The sequence below is a fragment of the Papilio polytes genome, unplaced genomic scaffold, assembly GCF_000836215.1.
Source record: "Papilio polytes unplaced genomic scaffold, Ppol_1.0 DF821400.1, whole genome shotgun sequence".
In the NCBI taxonomy this organism is placed as follows: domain Eukaryota; kingdom Metazoa; phylum Arthropoda; class Insecta; order Lepidoptera; family Papilionidae; genus Papilio; species Papilio polytes.
The window spans coordinates 2,156,780-2,178,479 of NW_013527804.1; the positions used below are offsets into that span (position 1 = coordinate 2,156,780).

Sequence of the window (21,700 nt, forward strand, 5' to 3'; positions counted from 1 at the left end):
AAGTACCAATGTCAAATAACGAAGGTTTTGTTTTAGAATTAATGTTTCTATTTGATTGATTATTATTGAATTTACTTTGAGTTAAACCTAAATGTTTACATTCACACGCAGACTCAGATATTTTATTATCTTGTTTAATGATTACTTAAACTTCGCTAATATTTATCTACAATTACCGGACTCATTTATTAAATTGGTCGCTAAGGAAATAAAATAGTAATCAAATTATAGTGGTATCTTAGATTTGAAATGAAAAGTCAAATAAAAAGTAGGATCTTCTACTAACCCTTAAGTACGAGTATACATTGACTCCCTTAGTAATCACTTAGTGTCTGAATCCATCAGTATCACAAAGTTCAATATAATTTTATCCTCAGCGTGGTCGAGTCCGTCGGGTGAAGCTATGGGCGCGAGACTTCACCGGTCTAGGGCTGCAATGTGGTGGAGGCGCGAGGGAAGGTGTTCATATACATTCTGTTTTAAGAAGTGGACCAGCAGCGGCTGCCAATTTACAACCTGGTAAGTGGGTATAGCCAATTTCACTTCATCCATGATAATCCAAGTTGCGAAATTGTATTGTATTGCTGTAGGTTACCAAATAAGCATATTATATGTTAACATGCCCTATCCAAACTTTTCCCTTAGTAGATCCTGTTACTTTTGTAAGTTAAAAGCAAGTTTTATACGAAATTATGTAGTTCATCACCACCCAGCCCTTTATTCTAAGTTCGGCTTTGTTTGTACTCTTCCATTATCTATATCAGTAACTGGCTACTTCAGCCCCGTGTAATGAAAAAAAAATAAACAGCCTATGATACTTACTGATAACGTAGCTTTTTAATATTGATAGATTTTTTTGAAATCGTCCCAGTAGTTTTTGACTGATTTCAATTTAAAGACCTAAATTCATTACCTTTTGACACAATCCATACTTTCTTCTTTCTTTCTACCTTTGTAGCCATCCATACGATATAATTAAATTTATTTAATTGTTATTTCAGGCGATAAAATCAAGAGTATAAAGATAGAGTTAACTGGCACACCTCTAGAAGATGCTGTGGCTATTCTCTCATTGGCTTCACCGTATCCTGTTGAACTCGAGGTGGTTGAAGGTGGTCGTGCGAGTGGTGGAGGCTGGCCTGTTAGACATCCCTTGCTGAAAAGAGCAGGCTCTACTGGAGATGTTTCTATGGTAAGTTATACAATTGTAATGATCACTTTTTGTAGGGTAGACAAACATTTTTCGTAAGTTAAGTTTTGCATAAGTGCTTTGATTTTACAAACAGAACAGACAGTCTGTATGACATTTATGAGTTCGCTTTCAAGATACAAACGGTTTTATTGCAAGGTCGAAATCAGGCAAAATCTGACGTGTGTAGCCTGCACTACATTGTCTTCAAAAAGTTACTGTTTCTTACTTATTTGCATAGGGTTGGATCAAAATTTTCATACTAAAGCCAATGTGTGTGACCTACATTAGCAAAAAACTCATAAACTAAATAGAAGCGCAATTTATTCATCTAAGCTTTTAATTAGTCTACACTTAACTAACCTTAAGGGCCCATTCATACAGTTCAGATTTTATCCCAAATAAAATTTAGCTCTATCCGATTGAAACAAGGTTTAATTTTACTTTACTCGTTTTTTTACGCTTAGCCTCGGTAAAAAAAGACCTGCAAAGTAAAATTAAACCTTATTTCTATCGTATAAAGCACAATTTTTGCGTTAAAAATCTGCTTTACTTTACGCTTCGGTCTCTGTGAACGCACCCTAAGTGTAGATGCTTAACAAATGTGTACTATGACTTCACGTTCACGCAGTTAATTTTGTAGTAAACAGGGCTTATGTATGTCAGTGTCATTTGACTGCTTGTTTACATAAGTTTAATCTTGAAAAACTAAACGGGATTATCTTAAGCTAAGGGTAAGCGTAATCCACTGATCCGTATAAATAGATAGGTCATTGCTTGAAAATGACAGATTAGTCTTAAACTTATATCTGTTTTTCCTCCAATCTATTTCTATTATTGTAATAATCATTAGTAGTTTATTTGGTTGGATGTTTATTTTTATTTAACTTCGCAATCCAGTAGAGACATGGTACAAAAGTGTTTTTTTTTTGTATATGATATAAAATATGGTGACAAACAAGCAAGCGGCCAACCAAATCCGCCAAAATGACGAAGCGACCGCTGCCCATAGACATTCGAAATAGCGGATGCGTTGCCTACCCCTTGATCGACGGAGGACGAGTCGCTAAAGAGGATATTTCCTCTTCCTATGCGTCTCCTGCACCATCAAATCCACGTTTCCTTCTCATGCTTTTCTAATAAGAAAAAGAGTGGAAAGGAAAAGGTATTGTCGTATGTTTAAGATAAAATGAATTGAAACACTGTCTAAATTTTTTATGGTAGGGACAGTGTTATTCATCTTCACTACCTTATCCTACTCCAGTAGTGTCAGCGCACCGGATATTCGTCCTCCAAATAACTCTATCAACCGTCATATCAGTCATCACTCCCTTCTTCATGTCACCTTTCACACAATACATCTCTTTCTACGTCTTAAGGTGACATGATCAAAAAGGTAGTGATGACTGAGATGACGTATGATAGAGTTATTTGGAGGACAAAAACCTGTTGCGCCCTACGAGAGTAGGATAAGGAGAGAGATTTTGATCTCTTTCTACGTCTACCTCCACCGGTGTATTCCAATAATATTTATGTACGTGTGTTTCTTTTTCTCATGACAGTGGAAACGCGTAAGCGGTACAATCGCAAGCACAATGGTATAATAATTGTACCTTCACTCACGTTACTATAATTGACACCTACGCTGTGTACGTGATATTACAACGACTAAGTTCTAGGAATGCCGGCTTATTTAATAGTATCCGTGGCCTATTATACGCTTATCATATTTATTATGTACCTACTAACTTTCACCCACGACTCCGTCCGCGGGGAATTAAATAAAAAAAGAGTAGTTTATGTGTCCTTCCAGGCTGTCCTCTATAACTATGCCAAATTTATTGAGATCCGGTCTGTCGTTTAGACTACAAACTCTTACAAACATCCATCTAAACTTTCGCATTTACAATATTAGTTAGATTAAATTTGTTCTTATTTTGTAGCAGTTATAATCTTGTATAGAGTACTGTTAAAATAAGGCAAGATTTTCGGATTTCACGGGATGATTGTTTCACGCATTATTTAGTTGTTAAACAGAATAATGTTTCCTGTTAAAAAATATAGAACTACATTTTTCTTAAATCCATTATAATAATTGTTAAAAGTTACTAATTACGTTGAATGGTTCTTATTGAATAAAAATTCTTTCAATAACGATCTTGTGCGTTGGCGCAGAGATATTGTCTCGCAATTTTATTGATGAATATTTTATCAGGCCATTCCAAAGGACAGCATTGTAATGCAATCGTGTTTCAACTAGTGTTGTATTGTTTTATCGATAACAACAATCGTTATCGGTAACATAAATTGAAATATCCTAACAAAAAAATAACCTTAAAACAGATTAAACACACATTTACAACAACAATAACATATAGTTTTTTATTTGGATAGACGTGAGATATAGTTGGGATTACCGAAACATCGATACTTTAGAGTCTAGGTACATCCCTAGTATCATGGTATTGTGACGTAACATTGCACGCCAATTACTCATTCACCATCTAAACGTCTAATTTTTCCAGACCTTCCTCTGAGCATTGTTTAGTTTTAAATACACCAGACATTAGAGATCATATAAAAATGGTCAGAAAAGGATGTCTAAGTCAAAACAATGAGACGCCATATCGAGCGTTACTGCTTTCATAATATGGAAGTTTATCGATCAACACGATTGTCTTACAGATACGTTGACACGTGTTTATGGATACAATGTCGCCTACGCGGCGGAATGCGAGTCGGTTATGGTTCTATTGTTACGGCTGCTAGTATCAAAATGATGTGAACGACCGGTGTTTTTGTTCTACGATATCGAGATATCAAAATATACCATTGTTGGTAGACGGAGATTTCCAATGGCCCAAAAACAAACTGACAGAGTAGTGCTTAAAGAAAATTATTTAACTTGTTATAAGATATGCAAAAATCCAAAAATTACAAATCTTAGATATTAGAGAGATGAAGAGGATTTGAAGGCTTAACGTATATAATATATATACGTATATAATATAATCAACATAGATGCACGTAATATTGAATTTAAAAAAGATATTAATTACTTTTGTTTGCTTTTTCAGCTTGAAAAAGAAGGGAAGCTGTTACACCCGCCAAGATCACCAAATACGTCTCATTCTAACAACTCTACATTAGAAACTAAACAAGGCAAGGGAGGGATCAAGAAAATACTGGCCGAAAAGATTATAACAACAACCACACTTGAGAGAAACAAGAAAGAGAAGAAAGATGGCGCACCTTCAACGTTAGAAAGAGAAAATGAAAAGAATCTAAAAATGGCGGGCAAATCAAGACATTCCGATATACCACCTGGGTTAAGTAAACCTGAAAGGAGTAAAAACAGGCTCTCCTCTGGAAGTGACATTCAAATTATACAACCTGAGAACGGCATCGCACAAATAGAACAGGCAGAAGTACAAAAAAGAGATTATGATCCTAAGAGAGGTATGAAATTCGGTATTAGAGTACTTCCGCCCAACGTTCCAGATGACGGCGTCCTTAAACAGAAAAGCCCGGAAAATGGAAACGTTGTGTTAGAAAAGAAATCAGTTGATGAACCAGATAAGCCTGAACCCCAACGTCCAGCTCCGACTGCGCATATAAAACACGAGTCAGAAATGGAAACTAAGAAACCTGTAGTAGCCAAACGGCGAGAAAAGATGGCTCCACCAATACCCAACGCTCGTGTAAAGACAAATGATTCGGAAACATCAATAAACAGCAGTGTTGATTCCAAAGTATCTGACGCCTCATCGTTTGCCAGAAGCGACCTCAACTCTAGTGGAATCAAAAGAGATGAAAATGGGATTCCACAAGAATTACCAGCTCATATGTTCGAGGCGGCTAAAGCTGCTAGAAGCAATAGAAGAAGTTCCGCGGACTTGGTTCAAGAGAAAGAAAAAGGAGACACTAAAAAAGAAGAAGCACCAAAACCAACAAAGAAATCTAAAGGAAAAGCGCCATCTCCTCCAGATTCTGATAAAAACAAAACGGATGATAGTATTCTAGAACAACTAAAGAACGTTAACGATTTCTTGAGTAACGAAAAACAACATTCCAGTCTTTTATATGACACATCTATATCGAACAAATCTACTTCGTCTATGTCAATTTCCTATAATACCTCAACTCCAAAAGTTAGTAAAACCAAACCATCTCGTATTGATGACTCCATTAATTTCACACAAGATGACATAGATGACATCGTTTCTAAACCATTCAAAAGAGAAAGCGATTCTTTAAACAATTTCTTCGAAGATTCTAAATCTAATTTATCTTCAAATCAAGATGTTCATTCTGTTGTGTCTTTGAATAACAGCGACAAGAGCGAGAAAGGCTCTACTACAATCGAACTTAATAATAGTGATATTACAATACACAGTTCTCCTTTAAACGATACGGTGAATTCAGCGTCGGATGATACATCTTTGTTGGACGAAAATGAGAGGAAAGCAGCTTCTTTGGGAGATTTGTCCAGATTTGAACTTAGAATCAAGACAAACAAACCTTCCACCGGTACTTTAGAACGGGCACAAAGCTTAGATATATCTGCGGAAGATGCTGAGATTCAAGAAAGTGCTCTATCACCGAAAAAACGTAAAGCGATGTCAGTTGTTGAAACAACGTTCTTTGATTCGGGCACAGAGGATGCGTCATCAGAAATAATTGACCCAGAGAAAGGCGTAGTTTTAAAACAAAAAGAACCAAGATTGAGTTTGAATATAGCAAAAACATCAGCTATTGAAGGCCTTAATACGTTCCAGAGGAATCGTCTAAAGAAAGCGTCAGAGTTTGGGAATTTAGAAGATGCTATAGTGAAAGGTTCGAGCAGTTCCATTGATTCTGACCAACAAGAGAAAGAAGCTCATATTAAAAGAGCACAGGCTAAAGAAGTCGATGTCTTACATCAAGGAGAAAGTCACGAAACCTCAGATCATTTAGCAAGAAGAATAATGGATGAAAATATGAAAGTCCACTTCAAACTTGTCTCAGAATTCGCTAAAACCACATCAGATGGAAGCAACACAAGTTCTATAGAAAATCAAGAAACGTATACAGATGCTGGAAGTAGATCCCCGCCGTTGGAATACGAGGATAAAATAAGCATGAATTTTGACACGAACATGCCAGATGATTTAAAAATGTCGCGAAACTCTTACGTTAATAGCTTAGAGAGACCTAAGTCTGACATGATGAAGAAACTGTTGGCTAAAAATCCCATTTTCAACGTTCATATAGATCAAACTCAAAAACACGAAGCTACGACCAGCAAAGACCTACCATCTATGACAGATTCATACAAATCAGCCATGCATCAACCGGACATCGTCAACTTTGACCTAAAAACATCTGAGCCTAAAGGTCGAGATTACGATGAGTTCGTTAGCAACATAAGAGTGGGATCAAATAATAACAGTTTGAAAATGACCAAGAAACCTCAGGAAAACTTTAGCACAGAATGGTCGGGAACCAAAGACGCACACAGTAGTAATATAGTTACAATATCAACGAGCGACAAAAGCATACCTTCAGTTGAAAATAGAAAATCTTACACCAAGTCTATAGAGATAGGTGAACCGGTGATGAGAATAGTACCAGATGTTATAGAAGGTACTAAGATAAGAAACGACCAAAGAGAAAATAGAACTTTATACATGGAACCGGGGAATGTTTCTCTAACTATGACACAAGAACCTGTACAAAAAACTGTCACAGTAAACGTAACCGAAGATGATTTTGAAAATAAAGTGATAACACAGAATGTTGAAAAATACTCAACACAGTACTTGACTACGCGCACCGAAGCACCTCTACAAGTCGAACAAATTAGTTTTGGAATTATGAAAAATCCAGGCGACATAGATCAACTGAATTTAGAAGAAGGTGAAATCAAAGATTTCGACAAAAAGCTTTTGGATGAAATTAAAAGACAAAATCCAAACATGCACTTCACATCTGATGAACCCTCATACACAAAAACTGAAACAATAATATTAAACACAACTGAAATGGACGAGGAACAAGCAAAAGCACTAATGGAAAAACTACAAAACGATCCTAGTTTTATGGCACAAAAGAGTCCGGAAGAACTCTCACGTCTCGGTATAAGGATAGTTCAAGATTTGGAAGACGAACAAACTGTCACAAAAGATTTAGTAGAAGCAACCAAAACTAGATACTCCATAAATCCAACGATAATGCCAATAACACAGCACGAATCTAAAACTGAATTAAAAGACCATATAACAGAAATCCAAGTAGTGACACCGCAGACAGAAAAGAATCAGAAAAATGATTCTACAAAAGATAAAGTTGCAAGCAGACAAAGAGCACCAGTTTACGAAGAGCCCTTGCTATCCTACGAACTCGATATCGAACTGCTCAACGATTTTATCTTGAACGAAAGGCATCACACAGCGAAACAACTTAACGAAATAAAGAAACGAACGAAAACCGAACCAAAGAAAAGGCATTCAGATTTCGATCTACCGAGAAATAGTCACATTAAATTCCGTACAGCGACATACGAGTCTCCTAAAGGGACGATAGTAACAAGCACAGATCTAGAAAACCGTAGACTGTCCCAACTCGATCAGATGACGTTGAGATCGGCTGAACAACCGGTTGTGAGTCAAAAGCCGGCGATTTCCGCGAAACCGAGTAATATACCGGTTAAGATGTCGGAGAAATCGAAATCGGTTTCTCAGGTATCATCAAAAATACCGGTTTTCGGTACTGTCAAATCTCTCAGTCAAGAGAATTTGTCGGACAGAAACTTTTCACTACCTCGCTCGCCGCCGCCCAGTCTCAGCGGCAGTTCGGGAAATATTTCCGTAACATCTATTATAAAATCTAGTTCTAAAAGTCCTAGCGGGGGCTTGCTTTAAGGATTTATACGATTATGTTCTTTTGCACAAATATTATTGGAAGAAACAAATTATTTTACACGTAATATTTTTATAAACACTATTCAAACTACTTATCTGTCAAGAAAAGTTGCTGGAAAGAAAATGGATCTTACTAACAACAGTGAAGAAAAAAAATAAAGAACAAAATATTCAGACATTAAAAAATAAAATGTGTTAGGGTTGTGTCTTGTAAAATCCATTTATTCTTAACTCTGTACTGTCTTAATCTACATTTAACTATTTTCTTATATTTCTATCTGGTAGATATATTATTAGAATATTTTATATTATTCACATTTTTGATAGAATTTCAGATTTTCGTAAATATTTAAAAGGTGCAATTATCTCATATATTCCATTTCAAATATTTCGCACTCGCGTGACGTTAGAACCACCAAGATATCTGACAACTACTATATCAATTGGTTTTTTTAACTGGTTTCATTTAACCATTAAAAATGATACATATGTTCTTTAGTTATATTGTTTTTGCACAATTTTGTTTACGAAGAATTTCCACTTGTAAAAAAACGTATTCTTAGAATATGTTGACTTTGCTTCTTCCAATAATATAATTTACACATATACCTGTTTGTTAGATTTGTACAATATATTGGCATTATATTTAAAATCACGACTAGCTTTAGGCTTTTGAAAATTAATTTAAAAATTCGAGTATAGTTCTTTTCCAATATCTTGTCGGCTTGAGTGACGTGCGGTGTTCCAAGCCGGTAACATATTTGACAACTACTATACTAGATTTACGATGTACTTAAAAGTACTTAAATATTAATCGAAAATGTGCCTTATTATATTAATATTTGATATTTCATTAACATTCCAATCAAATTTATTAAAAAAAAACGAAAATGTTTTTGTTTTTCGGTTGTGAAAACAAAAAGTATATAGTATTTAATTAATTACTTATTTTAAGTAAAAATGTCACAATTTACTTTATTTAAGCAATAACAAATTTTGTTATATATCTAAAAAAAACATTGTATATTATTTTTTGAACATTCCGTCCTAGAAGTATTACGGATTAGTATAAGAAAAAATTAATTAAAGAACCACACACAAAATATATTTTAGTGGATTCACTGTTTGCTGGCATTTAAAATAAGTATTTATAGTCTTCCATATTAGATGCAATTATGGCAACATTTAAGTGCATAATTGCTAACACAGATTAAAAAAATCATTCCCGCCCATTTCGGGGTTTACCTTAGGGATGATCCGTGTTGTAAAAAAACGATTCCTACATTTAAAAAACAGACAAAACAATTCCTTATAAGACAAACAGTTTTTGTACAAATATTTATTTAAATTATTGATTTCAACAAAATCGATTGTCAAATAAAATCGATTCTATATATTGTTCTGATTATTCTATTGTGGTATCGATACAAAATCGATATGTAAACATCGATTTATCTCAACACGGATCAACCAGAGTATTGTAAGTGCAGTTATTTGTTGACGTTTAGTTTTTTTTGTATTAATAAAGTTACGATTATTTTCAATGGAAGCATTACCTAGTTATCAGTTATACAAAATGTATTTTATTAATGTATTATATTATAATAAAGACGAGTTGTAATGTTGTATCTAAATTTATTTTAAACCCTTTAAATTGACACCAATATTTTGTGGTAGGTAGTTGTAGAAAAATTGCAGTAGTTAACGTTTTTTTGTACTGCAGTGTTTTAATTCAATCAGAGAATAGCCCATCGGAGTTTTCAGATCTACTTCCTATGAAGAATTCTGTACAACTCGATTTGCAGTATTTTCTAAAACTTCTGCTTATAGCTCTCTTACAGTGATATTCATTACAAGCGCGTTTTTGAGCAGCATAACAAGCTTTCTTGCAAGTTTTAGCTGCTTGCTTATCGCAGGTACTACGCCATTTTTTACGTAACATACGTTTTTGTTTTGGTGTCAATTCTATACCTTCAAATTCATCTGTAACTTTGCTGACTCCGGTGTCCTGGTACGCCATTTGTAACTCTACATTTGTCGGTCTTAATGTCGGATCTGTTTCTTGAACTGCTTTTTGTATATCTTGATTGTTCGGTTTTGCCATTCTTGGGATGTTTTCTGGTACGTAAGCCCTTAATATGGGTTTATTCTGAAAATACATATGTAAAAATAAATGTTTCTGCAAGATATGTTAAAGAAATTGAGAAAAATTTATTATCTATAGCAATATTTTAAAGAAGAAAGATTTGTCTCTTTGTATGTATTGAAGTAACTCTAAAACTATACTTTCAAGCGGACGAAGTCGCGAGCAACAGCTAGTAGCAAAGTATTATTTTTACTTTAATAACAGCCACTGCAATAATTGGACCTCCATTCCCAAGTATATTTTTCAAATCGCGAGTAAACTTCTTGTAGTTCAAAATATCACCAGTTGTGTTTGCCTGCCAAGAAAAAAAAACAAAAATTTAAAAATACTATTTTCTAGTTGATATATGAAAAATTCTCTCTATTACCGATGTTAGAAGAAATAAAATTGAACAAACGCTGCTAAACCTGGCCGGTAACATAACTAATAAAAAAAGAATAAGGTTTGTAATAACAAATCTCATATGAATTCAAATTAAAATCTTTGTTGTAATTGAATAGAACGGTATTATTGCTTATCAATTTGTGGATATTGTAATATCGACTTGTCTCGAAAAAAGCATTCTGTCAAATGCGTTTAGGTAACAGAAACTTAACTCAAAAAGATTTTTTTGCCTCAAATTTAACCTATCTGAATATCACAATAAGAATAAAAGGATTAGATATATCGTGGAAAATAGATTTTGTACTCTTGCTAACATAATTTAATAGAGAATTTTCCCAATTATTAGATTCAGACTCAAGGGTGGATCCAGCTTTGGTGCCAGGGGGGTCCCATAGTCGTGGTCAAGTCAAGAGCTTGACAAAATATGTAAATATATTTTGTCAAACCAACCAGCTCAGGGGGGTCATGACCCCCATGATCCTCGCCCCCTGGATCTGCCCTTGTTCAGACTAATGTAGCTTGAAGTCTTAGAAAGACAGTTCCAAATTAATTTTAAAGAGGTCATTAGAAAAATATAAGAAGGGCAGAAAAATGGTAGAATTGCATGTTACTGATCAATAAAGAACTGATGAATAATCTACCTTCAAGGTGAAAAGTCTGGGAAGTGAAATTTCCCTTACCAGGCACTAGAATAAGTTAGTCTAAGAGAAGAGTAATAAAGCGCGCACACCATTGACAAAACCATCGCACAACTGTTTTGTTTCACTTAGATTCCTATAAGATTATGTGAAGGTGCGCATTCTACTCTATGTTTAGTTGTGCAAATAAACAGTTGAATTTGAATTAATTGCACAACAATTGTGCGATAGTTTAGTCAAAGGTGTGCACCCGCTTTTAATGTACAGATGTCAAATTTAATATAGTATATTTACAAAGTAAGTAAAACACAAATTTTAATAAAATTTCATAACTTCTTTACAATAATATTTACAATCGTCTTTGGCCATTTGCTTTAATCTTCTTTCACAAGAATAATATCTGCAAATACTTTTGTATGTTGCTTTACAGGCTTTTACGCATTTGCGTTCCGCTCTCTTACAAGATCTGCCTCGTCTTTGATAAGCGGCAGAATCCCTTTCGTCGCTAGAGTGACTATGATTTTGTATACATTCAGATTTGTCACCGCTTAAATCTGTTTCTGAACTAGTACTGCTGCTGTCAATTCTTCTAGTAAATAGTTTTATTTCATCAACTGTTTTACCGACATTTTTCAATTGTTCCTCGTTATTTATAGCTTCAATATCAAATAGAAAAACATTACTCGCAGTGTTAATTCCTTTAAAATTATCAAGGATTTTTAAAATAATTATTCCGTCACGCAATTTTAAAAAATCATCTCGATGTTTTGCTTTTTTCTTACTGTTTAATACATGTCTAAGTAATTCAGAATGATTGTTGTGTTTTGTATCTTTACGTAGTTGCGGATAAGCGTTTGTAATTTTTGAGTCGTTCAGTAACTGAAAAGAAAATAAAAATATTCCATTACTTTTAATTTCCTATCAGTTTGTTAGGAAGTTTTGAATTTTATGGGTAGAAAAAATAAAGACAGTTAACCTATATCTATATAAATTTAGAAAAGAGTAGTGTCGTGGTTTTTTTCTTTTTATTTGGTTTTTAGTCACCTCGGGAACGATAACGATGTTTTTATTTTATTTTTTTCTTTACGATCTACATACAAAAGTTTATAAAACATCATGCTATAATAACCTTGTAAATTAAAACAAAGCGATTTTACTTACGATCAAAAGGAATAAACTAATAAATATATAAGAATTTAAATAAATCATGTTCAAATAACTACCACAAATACATATTTAAAAAACTTTAATCTTATAAGCTAGCTTCAATAATTATTACTTTAAAAGAGTTCTGTAGTTACGGTTTGTTACCAACAATAATTAAAATCTACCATACATGAGAATCAGAGGCTAAAGGGTTTGTACTTCTGTTGTAAAGAGCAGGCTGGATTCAATTCAGGACGTTTACTTTTACTTTTAAAAAAAAACAATTAATTATAAAAGCTAATTAACTGTTTCGTTTTTTGGATGACCAAAACCGTCAACGTCATCCCTCGGAGTAGGGTAATGGTAGTCTGTCTCAAATGTACGGGCGTGTAAGAGCGGGCCCACACCTTTGACTTAACTATCGTACAACTGTTATGCGACTGTCGATTATTTCGCAGCAAATTCAACTGTTTAGTTGCACATCGAGTAGTGTGCGCCATATAAGCTTCAGATGAGCACTTGCTTTTAGAAGTACTCCGTCTTTCGACCTTGATAATTCCTTTATTAATTTCGATAATAACAGGTTATCATTATGTTTCATCCACTCTGTTTGTTACATTAAAATAAAAACCATAAAGTAATTTATAACAATTTTATTTATCAACCTTGCGAGCAGAAATCGTTGCATTCATTTTCCATTTGTGCTTTCATACTATAATCACAAGCGTACGTGAGACAGAAATGTTTGAAAGCATCATTACACGAGTCTATACAGAAATTTTGACATTGTGATTTACATTTCCCGTTTCCGTTTCCGTTACCATTACCATTACCATTACAATTGTATTTATTTGGATTACATTCCCATTCAGATGAACTCGTATCAGTATCTTTACCCATTGGTTTTACTATGGTTTCAACTCTATAGTTTCCCAATGGTTGAATTCTCTTACCACGTCTAGCTATACCATTATGCCGTCTGTTTAATAAATAATTTTCATTCGATGTGTCTGTATTCTCAACACCTAAAATAACACCTATTATCTCAGGATCCTTCTGTATTCCTTCGTAAATGTTTAATTTATTTCTTAGAACTTTTGCTTTATTATAATCATCTAAATTGACCAATGTCTTAAGAGAATTAACTCTTTTCTCATTGATTTTGATAATAGAATGTAACATAGTTGTGAAATCATTGTCAGCGGATCTTGTATTTTGTCGTAAGTGGTTCGATGTTTTGGAATCTGTAATCTGAAATTTAATTTTCAATTTGGTTTAACGCTGTTTGGACATATAAATAGCGCAGTGCATGAACGTCGCAATTATGTCAGCTGTCCAATGCGTGCTTACAGTATCCAAAAATTTAATGCAGATAAAAACCATATTAATGACAACTGCTCTTTCCTAGACCTAGTCTAGATCATCGGCTGTCGAAGCTCATGGCACAGTAATACTGAGATGGACGACGTAGCTTTCACAGAAGTATCGTAGGACTCATTAAGCACTTTTCGAGTTTAAACAGCTATATGAGCATTAGTTGCAGAACAAATGTTTATCAAAATTGTAAGGGGTCTTTGAGAAAAAGGGCTTCTGAATGACTTTACGAGGTAGATTAAAAAATTGCTTACCACAATAAATATAAACGTGCTCAAATATTTCCATAAAATCATTTTTCACTTTACACGAATATCGGAATTCATTTGTGGCTTATCAATTATGAATTCGCATTTTGCAAGGTTTGTTGATTTTAACATGATTGCCACTTTAATTGCTAATAAAAATAGAATTTCAGTTATAAAGAAATGTTAGTTTGAAATAAAGCAAAATATTAAAATTACAAACTTTATTTACAAGTCATCTATCTATATTTACAAAACTTGCTCCATTCACTTTTGCATTGCAAAATTTAATTATAATCTAAAATGTGACAGTTTTTTCTTTATCAAAACTTGATTTAACAAAGAATTCTGATTCAAATGATTAAATAACACTGATCTTTATAAATGGACAGGCTATAATTAGTTTTGTGCAAATTTTGACCATTTCGGCCTTGACTGAGGCAGTGTTGAGAATTGGTTCTAGTAACAGACATATTTATACATAATTAATGTTAACAGACATGTTAATGTCGGAACAAAAGCTGTAAGAGAAAGACTTATCCATTTATACAGATCAGTGTTTAACATGAATCAAGATATATCTTTAAAATAAGTCAGTCTATCATTTATAGATCACAACTGACAACCATGATTACACTAACCTATTATTAAATTGTAAACTTAGTTTACAAAATACATCTCATTATATTCATTATCTATCTTACAGTGGTAGTGCCCGCTTTAACATCTTAGCACGAATGGGCCGTCACGCCTGGTGTAATACCACGACCACACAGAAGACAGGCATAAAATGGAAGCAATTCCGTGTTTTGTCTGATGAGTGTGGTGCAGGAGGCCTAATTTAAGTCTCTTACTCCTTACCACCCTTTTCTCATAAGGAGAGGATGGGAAGGGCAAGTGGATTTGACAGCGGCGGAGATGCAAAGAAAGTCCTTTTTATGTGTGTCTCCTCCTCTGTTGGATAAGGGTAGGCAATGCATCTACAATTGGGCATTTCTATGGGCAGTGGTCACTTGGGCACTTTGGCGGATTCAGGTGGACGCTGGCTCGTTTACCACCTTATGTTATAAAAAAAAAATCATCACCACCTATTCATCCACACTGAGAGGCTTGGAGTCTACCTTTAGGGTGACTTAAATAATTCTATGCATTAAGTGGAACTTTGTCGATAGTTCTTGGTGTTCAATATTTTCTTGCCGCACATCGCACATATACCCTTCTTGTAGGCACAAGCTTGACAGTAATGTGAACCCACTTGATGTACTTTCATACGACATATTCTGAAAAAAATATGAATTTTATTACAAATATTTAGTGCTATCAACTCTTCCTGTGATTTTATATAGAATAGAAATAATATGCCTTGAATATATATACAGCAAATTTGAACATACATATTGTGGTTAACACTTTAGTATATGAAAGAATGTGTTTGTTTTAGCAAACGTTAGTCAATAGTAATCATTTTATTAGAAGTTAAGATAAGAATTTAGATTTTATGAGTATGGTCAAAATAATAATTAGGCAACAGAAAAGAAGTAACTAGTAAAGACAAGATAAGGCTTAGTTAGGAATTAAAGTAACATGATACACAAGTAAAATTGTTCTTGAATACAAAAACATACGAAATACTTTGTAGTAACACATTAGTTTTAAAAAATAAACGAACATACTTGCATTCATCAAATTTGGCCGTATATGGATTAAAACGAGCTTTTTTTGCAGTAAGAGCCTTATTTTCCCCAACTTTTCTTCCGCCAGATTCCACGGTATTTCTTGCGCCAGTTTTCCACGGATCCGGAGTAATGACTTTGCCTAACTTCTTCTCACACTTTTCACAAACCATTTTTATTTTTTAAATATTATTTCGTTTCATTTACAACTTCGAAATTAATGTTTGAAAACAAAGTTTGTTATAACCTCAATTCATCAAATGTCATGTCATGTCATGTTAGTTGTCACTGTCAAAAAGGTAAACATTAATTGACAAGCAATGTTGCAGGATCAGAAAAACAGCAGGCAGCCTTTATTTTGCTGTCTCTATATTTATGTTTCTTTATCAATTTTAAATGTCAGGAGCAAATATCGTTCTTTCTCATGGCATTTTATTTTCAAATTAAATTCTATGAGCAAGAACAATCTTACAAAAACAGATTTAAAGTTTTTTTGGTCATCTGTAGCTGACAGAGCCAATGAAAGATAGAAGAGCAAGACAGGGAAGTAAATAGCCAAGATCGCGAGTGCCGGAATATGAAATTAAGAAATCTCTGTTTACCCACCTGAAAAATGGCGTAAGTTCTTTTCTATTTTTTTATACAGTAAACAATACTTACTTTAATACTAAGTGTATTTAAGTTAGTATTGTTATAGTTAAGTTAATATTTTAAATTAGTTTATTCCAAAATAAACACATCGGTATGCTTCAAAAAAGGATTTATTTATTACGATAAATTATACAATAATAGATATACTACAGTAACTTTTATCAATAACATTAAACGAAATTCTTTTCTTCTGTATTTAAAAAGTTCAAGTGAAGAGTGATTTTTATAGTTTTATCTTAATTTGAAGAAGTAGTATTTTCTATTTTTAGTATAGGCAATATACTATCAGATTGATATAGAACTTGGACGTTATTATGTGGTAAATATCTTATAATTTTATATAAATGAAGTTGTTGAGTTTTCTTTTGATTGTTAAATATCTTGTTGAAATTATTAATATAATCAATATAAGAAATACGACGTTTTACTAATACTTGTGGCTGATATACAACGATTTGAGGATGATGGAAGACGTATGTTAATTCTACGTCGCCGTTCGCGTCAGGATCGGATGAGATCGTCGGCAAACTATCTATTGATATAATTGGTGATGTTGACGATTCTAATTTTTTATCATACGTTCTTAGATTATTTCGCAAAAAAGGCGTATTTGCTGAATTAAGGTAATTATTAAATTCATTATCCTTATTTATAAGTGTTTTGGAATATGGGTTGATAAATAAGCTTTTAGAAAGATCTTGGTTAGGTTTTTCAATGGAATGCTTATTTTTAAGTGGGACGCCAGATATTTTTGACGTCTGAATGGGTTGGTTTCTAATGAAACTAGAGTTATTAACATTTAAAGATGGATTATTTACGAATAAACCATTAAATGAAGTTGGATTTAAATCTGTCCGGTAAATTATCGGAGTTTTTTGTATTTGCGGAACATTTAACGTACGTAAAAGATATGTTCTTAAAAACAAGTTTTCGTTTGGTTGCAACGCATTTTTAATGTCATTAAAATTAGGATTGGATCTCAAAATATTTGGCTTCATTAAATTGAAGTTATTAAAATTATAATTGAAAGCATTTTTATCTATATTCAAATTATTATCACGGAGTAAATCGAAATTATCATTTTTAATAAGATTGCTGTTCATATTATTGATTTGATTATAATAACTTACTCCAGAATTGACTCCAAAATTTGACGGTATGTTTAAGTTCTGTTGTTCCACAGCAGGGTTACGTAGGAAAGTGTCCAAGTTAGCTTCATTGACCGTTACTTCTGATTTTGTATTGAAGGTATTATTTAACATAGCTCTATTGTTATTTAAAAGATTCAACAAAACGCCATTATTTGGTATTGAAGGTGAATTTTTAATTTGGGTTTCTGGGCTATTGTAAATTTTCGCGAATTTTGAAAAGTAATTCGATAAAGTATCAAGATTCGATGCTGAATTTTGTTTTAATAATGTGTTTTTAAATGGGTTCATATTAGTTAAAGTACTGTTTAATAAATTTGAAGGAAACACGCCTAAACTACCTAAGGATGCGTGATTTTCTTTGATATTTGTTGGATATGTTTCAGAATAATTCACCATCAGATTGTATTGCATAGGGTTGATATTAGAATAATCTTTTCCAGTGCCACTAAATAAATTAGGAAAGATCGCACTTTTACTATTTGATGTACCTATAAATTTCTTACTATAGTTAATATTTCCAGAATTTGTAGTAGTACCTATTGTAATTGGTTTATCATACGTCTTATTTGTCAAATATTCGTAAATCATTGATCTATTTGCTTCAAAATGCTGATTAATTGGTACACCAGTATACATGCCTTGTATTTCTTTAACGTTTTCAGTAACTCTGTTATTTCCAATAGGTAAAATTGGATTGTCTTCAGAATTAACATCTAAAATTGCGTTTTTTGATTTAATTAATCTATCATTATTGTGTAATTGTTGATAATTGTATAAAGAATTTAGTAGTTGTTGATATTTTAAATCATTATTAGAAATTTTGTTATTTTCCTTTTGTTTATAGTTCATAGATATTGCGAGATTATGTATATCATGTAAAAATTGTTCTAAAGTATTTTTATTTTGTATTTCTGCTTTATGTGTGAATAGATTGCTCATTTCTTTTGTTTCCATATTATCTAATAATCGAAGAAGAACGTGGTACTGAGATAAATTTTCTAGATTATTTCCGTCGAAGGGCTCTAATATTGGCGTTGCTTCGATCAGTTTTGATATAATTGTAAATTTATAAGCTTCTAATGTACAGTCATCGTTCAAAAGATACAGTCTGAGAATTAATTTCACTGTGAGAATGAATTGATCTAAGGCAAGATCTGCACAGAATTTGCCGTTCAGTTTTGCTCTACGAGTTTGTACTTCATTGTTTTGAATTGAGTTTTTAAGTTGATTTTCATTTTCAATGTGTATTGTTTCATTGGTAATTAGATTATTAGAATTTGAATTGTTAACAGCCCTTTCTGATGATAAATTAATAACTTGTGTACTTGAATTTATTGTATTAGTTGTCTCAACAGGTGATCTTTTGAATACTCTTAGTACATTTTGATCAAATCGTGATTCATCAATTTGTGGTATTTTTAAAGATTGCAGGTTATTATATGTCTTTTGATTTAGTGGCGTATTATTCAAAATATTATTATTTCCGTTGTTATTTGCATTGTTGTATAAGTTGTTACAGTTTGTATACAGTAAGTATTTTTTAAATGCTATATTTATTAATTTAGCTATTTGATTCTGTATTATTTTATTACAGTCTTCGTTTATGTTATCAATTCTGAAATGTTTCACTTGATCTAATATGAAAGTCGTTAAAGTGTTTACTTCATTGATTTCTTTTCTATCCATTTTTGTTTTGATTTCGTTAACAATTGGAGATAGTATAGTAGAGATATTTCTCTCTTTTCTTACTATTAGTTTTTCAGCTTCGGTTTCTGTCTTAATTTCAATCGGGGTTACATGATCTAAATAAGCTTTGATCATGACACCTATATTGTGTAATACGCTTTTATTTGGAGGTGATTTTTCTGATGTACTGATATATTTAGAAAGATTGGACCACATTAATAAAAGATTATTGTTGTATTGCTTGCACGTTTCTGTATCGTGGGTGAATCCTGCATCTTCTTTGATGGATCTTTTTTGTCTTTTAATTGTAGGACGCTGTAATTACAGAGTTAAGTGACCAACGAGTATTTCTAGCGTGAATGTTTTTGGTTATTGTATCGTTAGTATAATTAGAAATATTTCCTGCGTTAAAAGAAATCACAGGGCTGACATTTGTTTAGTTTTGAGTTAAATGTTTTTACTTACACTTTTCACGGTCATATTCTGTAAGAAATTGATAATTTAATTGCCTTACCAAAATTAGTATAGGGGCTTTCAAAAATAAATGCTCATGTATTTAATTGTAGACATACCTTGATGGAGAATAATTTCAGACCCTGTAAAAATTATCAAATGCTCTGAAATTTGTTCAAAAATAGAAATTTCGTCTTATCAAATGTACTTAATCGTAAATTTATAGTTTGTCTGTTATTTTATTTCTACTTACTAAGTTCTTTGGTACCCATTTTCTCTTATATTTTTGCGAAACGAATAAAACATAAGCTTTGATTATTTTATCTTTTTCGTCTTTATCATAATCCTTTTCTAAATGTATATTTTTGTAGGATAAAATCTTTTCGAATATATTTTTTAAAACATTTCTCTGTGTCTCTGGTTTTTTTGTGATAAATTCTATTTGTAATTGATTATTTTCTTCTCGTTTCGTATCATTTCCATCTTCATTAGATATTTGATGGTTACGATATTGTACAGCCGTTGATGTATTTTGTACTTCGGTTATTTTGCCTTGTCGTGTTATTGTACCATTTTTACGTGATAGCAGTACATTTGTAGATTCTGTTGTGTTAACTAACTGGTTAAGAAGAATGAATGAATAAGTTAATTATGTTAAAATACACGCCAATCTTTGACTAAATTATCGCACAACCGTTTAGTCTGAAGGTAATACTACTCGATTTTTGGTTAGGCAACTAATCATACTCTCTAATTTCAGGTGAAGTATTTAATTTTTAAATTAAAGAAAGCTTTTAAATTGTTTTACCTCGGACTTTTCTGTAGTCAATATAGACACCTGACAATAAATTAATATATTTTTGTAATTATATGTGCATTAATCTTTTTAATAGTTATTAAACATTCTTACCTTTATAGGACTTCCTGTAAAATTCTGCAAGTGTAAAGATTATTAGTAGGTAGTTGAAAATATTATATTCAAGTGAGCAGATTTTTGTATTACCTTTATATGTGTATTTTCTGAATTATTTCTGTCATTTGACGTAGTTGTCTGTAAAATTCCGGAAGAAGTTATTTTTATGATAATCGTGTATGGAAATAGATATATCAAATAGCTCAGAAAGTTCAACTGACTATCAAATACGGCTGACTTCTATTCAAAGAATCTGAGGCCTTCTTAATATATTCAGTTGTTAGTTATTTTCTGCATATGGTGCCGGAGGCTTATTTTTAGTCCCTTTCCCTTTCTTTAAGAGGAAGGGATGGGAAGGAAAAGTAAATTTCACGGTGAAGGAGACGGCCACGAAACGAAAATCCTCTTTATGTGCGTCTCCTCCGCCGTTAATAGAGAGTAGGCAACGCATCTGTTTATGGGCAGCGGTCGCTTCGCCATTTCCACTGTTTCAGGTGGCCGCTTGCTCGTTTGCCGCCTTATAATATAAAAAAGGTAAAAGGAGTGTTTGTAATTTTTAATTGGATTTGAAATAAGTTTTATTACCAGATATATCGTCGATGAGATTTTAAATTATTTTTTACATACCGTAGAAATATCTGCAGTTGCAACGCTAATTACGGCAGCTACGATCAACGTGTTCATTTCGCCTATATTTTGAATCTAACTATCGAAATGTAGAGACTAATCTTGAGGTATAACGCGTTAATAATCATGACAAAATATTAATCACTTTACGTTAATTGACTGCAATTATCAACGTCTCACGTCGTTTTTGTTACATTAAATTGAAACCATTAAATTTTATAATGAAATTTCTAGATCTTTCACCATGGATAGGACCAACATTGAAATAAAAACTAGCTAAATCTACCTGAATTCGACTGACTGGCATATAAAAGAAGAATGAATAAAATCCAAGGGAATAAATATGATGTACAAGCATACATTTCCATGAAAAATATCAAAGAACCAAGGTAATGTTATTAAATCTGCATTCCTCCTAAATCTTTTAGTGAATACTTGTAATAACGGAACCAAATATTAATTTTAGTAATTTATGTTTCTATCAAATTGAAGGATATGATTTGAATAGCTACACACGCGCGG

The 21,700-nt window shown here is 32.6% G+C and overlaps 3 protein-coding genes and 1 long non-coding RNA gene across 7 annotated transcripts in view; 2 read left to right on the forward strand and 2 right to left on the reverse strand.

Annotated features, from left to right (window-relative positions):
- The window catches only part of LOC106108876, a 42,970-nt gene extending 34,723 nt beyond the window's left edge, over positions 1–8,247 (forward strand). Inside the window, exons 3-5 of the mRNA XM_013290181.1 lie at positions 378–519; positions 1,002–1,192; positions 4,267–8,247. Of these exons, the coding sequence (XP_013145635.1) occupies positions 378–519; positions 1,002–1,192; positions 4,267–8,091 (4,158 nt within the window). The 3' untranslated portion in view covers positions 8,092–8,247. The remainder of the gene's footprint in view (positions 1–377; positions 520–1,001; positions 1,193–4,266) is intronic.
- A 1,536-nt stretch (positions 8,248–9,783) lies between these two features.
- LOC106108830 lies at positions 9,784–11,013 on the reverse strand. Its single transcript, XM_013290109.1, has 3 exons — positions 10,936–11,013; positions 10,431–10,532; positions 9,784–10,240 (listed from the first exon to the last, which is right to left on the reverse strand). Exon 3 carries the CDS (start codon positions 10,193–10,195, stop codon positions 9,824–9,826), a length of 372 nt encoding a protein of 123 aa, XP_013145563.1. The 5' UTR covers positions 10,196–10,240; positions 10,431–10,532; positions 10,936–11,013; the 3' UTR covers positions 9,784–9,823.
- A 3,253-nt stretch (positions 11,014–14,266) lies between these two features.
- Positions 14,267–15,989, reverse strand: LOC106108799 (cysteine-rich PDZ-binding protein). The gene is made up of 2 exons (XM_013290074.1): positions 15,698–15,989; positions 14,267–15,304 (listed from the first exon to the last, which is right to left on the reverse strand). The coding sequence occupies exons 1-2, from the start codon at positions 15,868–15,870 to the stop codon at positions 15,175–15,177; spliced, it is 303 nt and encodes a 100-aa protein (XP_013145528.1). The 5' UTR covers positions 15,871–15,989; the 3' UTR covers positions 14,267–15,174.
- Positions 15,990–16,109: 120 nt separating this feature from the next.
- The window catches only part of LOC106108976, a 14,478-nt gene continuing 8,887 nt past the window's right edge, over positions 16,110–21,700 (forward strand). For 3 of the 4 annotated variants that reach the window (XR_001225981.1, XR_001225979.1, XR_001225980.1), the window contains exon 1: positions 16,110–16,315. This is a non-coding gene — a long non-coding RNA (uncharacterized LOC106108976). Of the gene's footprint in view, positions 16,316–21,418; positions 21,568–21,700 lie in introns of those variants that run through there. The other variant, XR_001225982.1, reaches the window with a different exon arrangement.

Coding starts and splice junctions, on each gene's coding strand:
- LOC106108830 (XM_013290109.1), bottom strand. CDS start 10,195: ATGGCAAAACCGAACAATCAAGATATACAAAAAGCAGTTCAAGAAACA.
- LOC106108799 (XM_013290074.1), bottom strand. CDS start 15,870: ATGGTTTGTGAAAAGTGTGAGAAGAAGTTAGGCAAAGTCATTACTCCG. Junction 15,305..15,697: donor GCCAAATTTGATGAATGCAA/GTATGTTCGTTT, acceptor TATTTTTTTCAG/AATATGTCGTATGAAAGTAC.